General features: G+C 46.6%; 2 protein-coding genes across 4 annotated transcripts in view; one reads left to right on the top strand and one right to left on the bottom strand.

Moving 5' to 3' along the window:
- The first annotated feature begins 2,021 nt into the window (after positions 1-2,021).
- Positions 2,022-3,598, top strand: LOC122618229 (isovaleryl-CoA dehydrogenase, mitochondrial). Its single transcript, XM_043794499.1, has 3 exons — positions 2,022-2,277; positions 2,334-2,459; positions 2,526-3,598. Exons 1-3 carry the CDS (start codon positions 2,063-2,065, stop codon positions 3,445-3,447), a joined length of 1,263 nt encoding a protein of 420 aa, XP_043650434.1. The 5' UTR covers positions 2,022-2,062; the 3' UTR covers positions 3,448-3,598.
- The window catches only part of LOC122618228 (talin-2), a 27,916-nt gene continuing 24,377 nt past the window's right edge, over positions 3,596-7,134 (bottom strand). For 2 of the 3 annotated variants that reach the window (XM_043794494.1, XM_043794497.1), the window contains 5 exons: positions 6,939-7,055; positions 6,362-6,877; positions 5,347-6,006; positions 4,555-5,129; positions 3,596-4,495 (listed from right to left, as the gene is read on the bottom strand). In XM_043794494.1, the coding sequence (XP_043650429.1) occupies positions 4,237-4,495; positions 4,555-5,129; positions 5,347-6,006; positions 6,362-6,877; positions 6,939-7,055 (2,127 nt within the window). In that variant the 3' untranslated portion in view covers positions 3,596-4,236. The remainder of the gene's footprint in view (positions 4,496-4,554; positions 5,130-5,346; positions 6,007-6,361; positions 6,878-6,938; positions 7,056-7,134) is intronic. The other variant, XM_043794495.1, reaches the window with a different exon arrangement.

The following is a 7,134-nucleotide window of genomic DNA, read 5'->3' as shown; positions in this document are numbered from 1 at the left end:
AAAACCGGGATAGGAATATTTTTCAAATTCTCATATCATGTGCTTATATACCTTGTTTTGAATTTCCTTTCTCTTTTATAACTTATTTCGAACGCTTAATAGAGTTTTGGCATTCCCCTTTACCAAACCGCTACAATAAACTAATAAAGCTTAAGACTGATGGCATCTATTGTCTGGGGTGCATTAAACTGTGATTACGATTACAAAAGTTTTGTGCAGTGGACGCGACAAGTTCAAGCTGTTGAGTCGGCAGATTGCGTGTTTTGTGTTTCAGCCATGTTTATGAGGATGCAACCTCCACCCAACTGAAAGGGCCCAACATCCCAACAACCCAGCAGTCGGGTTCAATTGCCGCACTACAAGCCATCGGAGATGGAGACGCCTTTGTGGGCCACTAAAAGTGGCAACTGCTAGTGCTGCTCATCAAGTTCATTCCACTTGGCATTAAGTGCGCCCAAACAAACACCCCAAGAATGCTGCAACAGACACTGACAGTGAGATCTGTTTATAGACCCGGTCGGCATTTAATTGCTGGGAAAGGAATGTGTAGACTGCAGGAGGGGTTTGACTTGGTTACATAAAAACTATGTGCGTAGTATTTGCCAGAGTGCAATCCATTCCCCCCTGATTAATCAGGCAAAAAGCATGTCATTAAAGTGGCATTAGCCCAAACCAGGACATCTACTACATCCTTGACCTTTAAGCCAAAGCCAAGTGCAGGTGCAATGAGTGGATGTGGATTTGTATGGTCGCTAATTAAAGCTAGGCATGAAAACACGTGCATGACACAACAGCCATAATGGATCCGGATCCAGATCCAGATCCATGGAAACCTACAATATACCAACTGTGTCCTCAGTGGGTCGAAGTTGATTGACAGGATGTGGACGACGACTGGGGAAGGAGCCAGCTAGCTGGCTGGGATCCTTGACAACATTCAACCGGGTAACATGCCATTAATCAAACGCACACACGTGAGCTGTTCAACCTGCCCGGAGCGACTTATTTATGAGGACATTTATCGATTTGCCTGCCGAATTGTTCAATTATTTGGGTTACACCTGCCCATCGAGAGCCAAAACACCACTGCACAGTTGCCACTGTCTTGTTTCTTTTGTTTTGCCCCGTTTGCTTCTGGGTACCATCAATTAATTATCCTTTTAGCCTTCCACTGGGCAACACTCTTCCGCATCCGGTACGGAATCCGATATGTCCGGCGATGGACACCGACTGCGGCACTGACGATTTTGGGCTCGGTCGCCGCCGCCTCTTTAATTCCATTTAGACCGAAGCTCCTGGCAGACTGGTGGCTCTGTTTATGTTTATCCCTGCGCCTGCACTGCCCTTGTTGTGGTATTTGCTATTGTTGCCGGCATCGGCAGCGGTGACCCGTCCTTCTTCCGTTTGTGAATCATGCGCACTGGTGGCCCAGTGTCCCTAATGCTCGCTTCGGCAGGTCCTTTGATGGTCGAGCAGCTATTCTTCTGGAGGGAAGCGAACTTTTGGTAGTCACAGTTGGAGGCTTCTAAGGGCGATTGGTGAGTCATGCGCAGAAGGGCAAGGTTTACTATAGAGTGGCGGGCATTATGAATTTGAAATCAAATGAACTGTCTTATATTATTTTAAATAACTAAGAATACATAATGCATATTTAACTAACGTTACCAACCAATATTTTCGCTTAAAAAATCAATTAAAGTGCTAATAGTGGAATGGCGGGCACTTTTGAATTAGCCATTTAAATATTGCGCCAAATAGTGTTGGTTAGTGCTTAGAACACTAAAAGTTGTTTGATCTTTTCTATTGTTTAAATGGTTCCACCTATTTGCTTAGCTTTTTGCTTTTATATATTGATTTTAGGATTTTTTATATATGTTATTAATTTAATTATTTATTATTTTTTTAATTTAATTTTGTGATTTAGTTCTGTTTTGTGTTTAGTTCCTGATTCCGACTCGCTGGTTTGACAACATGCCCGCCCACTTGTTTGAGCGCTACTCGTTGATTTCACTGTAGCGAGTGGCGACAGCTGATCGCAATTAGATAATAGTATAGAATCAACATGGCTCTCAGATTTGTGGCCCAGTCATGCAGATCCTTGCTTCAACGTGGCGATCGTCCTTTGTCCTGGACCCGCACCCTCGCACATTATCCCGTCAACGATGCGATGTTTGGTCTGGATGAGGACCGCCAAAAGTTGCGGGAAGTTGCATTCAATTTCTTCCAGAAGGAACTGGCGCCTTTGGCCAAGGAAATCGACAAACTGGATAATTTCAAGTACGATAATGCAGAATAAATATCCCAATTACTTTTTATTAAATATTATTTTCTAGGGACATGCGTTCTTTCTGGAAGAAACTGGGTGATCTTGGCTTTCTGGGCATCACTGCGGAGCCCGATTTTGGTGGCACTGGGGGCAGCTATTTAGACCACTGCATCATCATGGAGGAATTCTCCCGGTAAGATATAAAGCTTAACGAGGTGCATATATATTACGATATATAACGATAAACCTTACTTCCCAGTGCTGCTGGAGGCGTGGCCTTATCCTACGGAGCCCACTCCAATTTGTGCATCAATCAGTTGACCAAGAACGCCACCCTCGAGCAGAAGGAGAAGTATCTTCCCAAGCTGTGCAGCGGCGAGCACGTTGGAGGACTGGCCATGTCCGAACCGGGTGCTGGATCCGATGTAGTATCCATGAAGCTGCGTGCCGAGCGCAAAGGAGACTACTATGTCCTGAACGGATCTAAGTTCTGGATCACAAATGGATCTGATGCGGATACTTTGATAGTCTATGCTAAGACAGGAGGCAGTGGGGTTCCGGACAAGCATGGCATTACCGCTTTTATAGTCGAGACCGCCTGGGAAGGCTTCAGTGTGGCCCAAAAGCTGGACAAGCTGGGCATGCGAGGCAGCAGCACCTGTGAACTGGTCTTTCAGGATCTGAAGGTGCCGGCCAAGAACATTCTGGGCCAGGAGAACAAAGGCGTATATGTGCTTATGTCGGGATTGGACTTTGAACGACTAGTGCTGGCCGCCGGACCCGTGGGTTTGATGCAGGCCGCCTGCGACGTGGCTTTCGACTATGCCCACCAGCGTAAGCAGATGAATCAGTTAATTGGAGAGTTTCAGCTTCTGCAAGGAAAGATGGCTGATATGTACACCACACTGAGTGCGTGCAGGAGCTATTTGTACACGGTGGCCGGAGCCTGTGACGCCGGCATTCGCAGTCCTAAAGATTGCGCTGGCGTTATTCTCTACACCGCCGAGAAGGCCACCAAGGTGGCTCTCGATGCCATTCAGATCCTCGGTGGCAATGGCTACATTAACGAGAATCCCACTGGTCGCATCCTGCGTGATGCTAAGCTTTACGAGATTGGTGCGGGAACCTCGGAGATCAGACGCTGGCTGATTGGTCGCCAGCTCAACCAGGAGTACAAGTAAAGTACAATGCATTTATGTGGCAATGACGTGGACCAACTCTACTACCAGACAGACTTAATGTTGCATTTATTTTTGAAGATTTATAAAATCTGTATGTTTTATCAATGTTTATATGTGCCTTAATAAAAGAAGTAAAACTTTGTAACCATTATGTTAAAATATTGTTTTTTATTAATTTACAAAAAATACACAATTTAAATATGCAACTGCATACACGACTCGCACACGTACGTATATACAAAGAGAAATAAAAGTATTGATTACATCGAATAAAATTCACAACTATAGAACATAGATTGACTGCTCTACGTATTGGTGAAAAACCAGAGGCTTCTTACGTTAGAAAATAATATATCATGTTTAGTGCACAGTAATAAATTGCATCGAAATAACAACAAAGTGAAGAACCAAATTTGTTTGTGTTACGCTTATTAGAGGTTAATTGTAATTTCGTTGAATTTAAAGAAGTTTGCCTGAATTGGTTTCGCACATCTCGTATCAATATATATTGGCAATTAAATGGCAAATAAACACGTAGAACACAGATTTACGAAAACATAGAAACTTGATTAGCAATATTAGGTTGTTAATATTAGGCTGATTATATGGTATGGGTAGAGGCATATAGATGTATTTTCGCTAGTGGCTAATTACAATTAATATTAAATTATTTCTATTAGTATGTTTATGGGTGTGTAAATGTTAAAAGCACTTTTGGCAATCATCAACATGCTCATCACCAAGCTAGAACATTTACTTAAGCAACTAGATTTGCTTCAATTGGAGCGCTCAGTCCAATCGAAAACTGTGCTTTTCCGTCTTGGTCTCCGATCGCGATTCCGTTGTTGTGGTGAAGGACTTGCGCTCCATCACTCGCTGGGTCATCGAGGTGAGTCGCTCCGAGCCTTGGTCAACAATGCTGATCTTGCCGCCATCGGTGTTAAGGGTCATCTGCGAGAAACTTGACTCCAATGGCTTGACCGCTCCAAGTTCACTGCTGCTGCTGGTGGTATTGTTGGCTGACTTGTCGAAGTTACGCGTCTCATATCTGCAATTTACCAAGAGAATTAGCAAAATCAATCAACTAGGAAAAGGGTTCAATCCCACCTGGACGTGTATCCCTCGTAGTTTTGACCTGGATAGCCATTTCCTCCCGTAAGCTGTACTACGCCGCCCTGACCAAACGTCTTGTCATGCAGATCCTGCACACACGCCGCCAGATTCCGGTTTACAGTGGGCTTCTTTGGCACCGCCGGTGGAGACGAGTTTAGCGATTTAATGCTGGACGACTCATAACTTTGCTGGTAGTTTGTGTTAGTGGGTGTGCCTGAGGTGGTGGGTGCAGAGATTAGGCCATTGCTGCCGCCAGGACTACCTGGATAGGGCCTGGGCACGGCATTGGCTGTTAGCTTGGGATTAGGGCGGAAACTGTGACCCGATGTGGCGGTTTGCATGTTAGAAATGGTCGTAGACAGTGGTGGCGGTGGTGGTGGGAAGTCTCCGTTGGGATCGTCCATCGGTGGGTAGTTGGACGGCGGTGGAGACACCGCTCCTGGGTGATGGAAGTGCTGCGGCTGCGGACTGGCATAGTTGTAGTGATGCTTCTGCTGCTGGCCACCGGACAAGTAGCTTGGCGAACTGGGCATCTCGCTGGAACCGTAGTAACCGCTGCGACCCAAAGTCTGTTATGGTTAGAGGTTAGAAGAGAGAAAAGAAATACTGCCGGTTAGAATGGTTACGTGTTAGATTGGCCACCCACACCAAATTAGAATTAGACTACTTGAAACAAAATGGTGCTTCAATTTAGCCATCTATCTCAATGCCAATTTCATTTGCTCGTGCTTTCAAAGACTAATACAAAATATAACAATGTGGAAAAAAGGTATACGTGTTTCATACATTGTTCTGGCTTCTATAGGCGTACTCGGTGTCACTTTCGTCTGTGGTGAATCCCTGAGCGTTCTTCGCGTAGCGCTGCGCGTGGCGTACATTCTTCAGAAGCTGTCGGGCCTCCTCCAGTTCCTTTTCCTTGCGCAGCACGGCGGACCGAGCGTTGATTTCCTGCGTCATGCCGTTTACCATCGAGGTGTTGATCGTAAGCGAGCGCTCCTCCTCTACTTCCAGGCCCTGTTGGGCAGAGTGCACCAGGTTGTCTGTGGACTTGATCACTGCATTGCCAGCGGCCTGAAGACGACGACCAGCCTCAGAGTTCGGATTCGACTTCACCTTGCAGGCAATCAGCAGCTGGGCCGTGGAAGCGGCAACCTGCTTGGCTGTAGAAATCAGCATCACTTCGGTGCCCACTCCGCGCACCAGGTTCTGGGCTGCCTCCACCAGGCTGTGAGTAGCGGCGGCCACAAGTCGTGCGGCCGAAATGAGGCCCTCCGACCACTGGCCATCGTCGGAGCTCGTTAGCGGACGTCGAGCCACCTTGCCCGTGTCGATGAGCTCACGCTGAGCAGCGTTTGCAGCACGCACCAAGGCAGCAGATGCTCCCATTATTCCCTTGGCGGCCTCCAAGATCATTTCGTCAAACTTCATGTTTTCGTCAAGTTCAATCTGTGTGGCAGAGAAATCAAAGATGAAATATTATTATATGCTGACTTAGGGCAAATATGAACGGAACAATCACCAATGGGGTTTAGTCAAGAACTTGAGCTGAGTGTTTTAGTAGATTGGCGAGGGCCACAGTAATAATATGTTTGATTCCTGGGTGAACTTTTGAATGAAACAACCAAGAATATCAAACATATCTCACTGGAACCATCAATTAGTTCGTTTTGAAGGGCTAGTAAGGGGTAATTCAAGCACCGCTTATAAATTAGGATGAGTTTTCAGTTATATCACTATAGTTAGTTATCATTCACCATTTAAATTAGGTTTAAATATGTAAAAAAAAAAAGCAAAAACCCACCTTGACATCGGCCTGACGACGAGGACGCAGTGAAGCCAATTTCTTGGCGGCAGCATCGATGGAGGCAGCAGCGCCCAACAGCTCGTTCTCCGCAATGACCGTGGGATCCTCGGGATCGATCCAATCGGAGCCCTTGAGCAGCCTGGCCATGGCCACCAGATCGGTGACGCACTTGGCAACGCGACGCGACAAATGCATACGATCGTCGGCACTGCAATTGTGCAGGATACCACTGAGCAGGTCGCGGTACGATTCCCCGACAGCAGTTCCCGCCTCCAGAGTGCGTGTTCTCAGCTCCTCCGTTTCGGCACAGTTCCAGGCCACGGAGCGGCAGACGATTAGCATTTCAGAAATGGCACGGCGTCCCAGATTGGCTGCAGATACGATATCAGTTTGCAAATTGGAGGTTCCGGCAGCAACAGCCTTGGCAGTGGCAGCCGTCACATTCATGGTCACTCGGATCAGATCCTCAGGTCCCACCTGGGTGTTGCCAACTGGTGGTGGAGTGTGCATGGCCTGAAAGAATGCAAATTAAGGCGTTAAAATAAGTTCCTCACAAATAGTTTTATAAACTTACCCGAATCTCCTGTGAGATGGCTTCCACGGTGGCCTCCATTGCACGAGTACCGCGAGTGTGCTCATCCTCGACAGCCTTCACAGTCTTTAGCAGTGAGGACACATTCAGCACCATTACCTATTCGTTTGCGAATGTAAATAAGTTGTTTGGGAGCAGAGCAGAGATGTTTGTGATTAATGTTTGGTCAGTAAGGAAG

This window comes from Drosophila teissieri, chromosome 3L (assembly GCF_016746235.2).
Source record: "Drosophila teissieri strain GT53w chromosome 3L, Prin_Dtei_1.1, whole genome shotgun sequence".
Classification (NCBI taxonomy): Eukaryota; Metazoa; Arthropoda; class Insecta; order Diptera; family Drosophilidae; genus Drosophila; species Drosophila teissieri.
Note: the sequence above shows the minus strand (reverse complement) of the source record. Positions and strands in the feature narration are given on the sequence as shown.

Excerpts from the sequence above, each read along its gene's own strand:
- LOC122618229 (XM_043794499.1), top strand. The coding sequence starts at position 2,063 with ATGGCTCTCAGATTTGTGGCCCAGTCATGCAGATCCTTGCTTCAACGT. Across the intron at positions 2,278-2,333 it reads GACAAACTGGATAATTTCAA|GGACATGCGTTCTTTCTGGA; the intron begins GTACGATAATGC and ends ATTATTTTCTAG. Across the intron at positions 2,460-2,525 it reads ATCATGGAGGAATTCTCCCG|TGCTGCTGGAGGCGTGGCCT; the intron begins GTAAGATATAAA and ends CTTACTTCCCAG.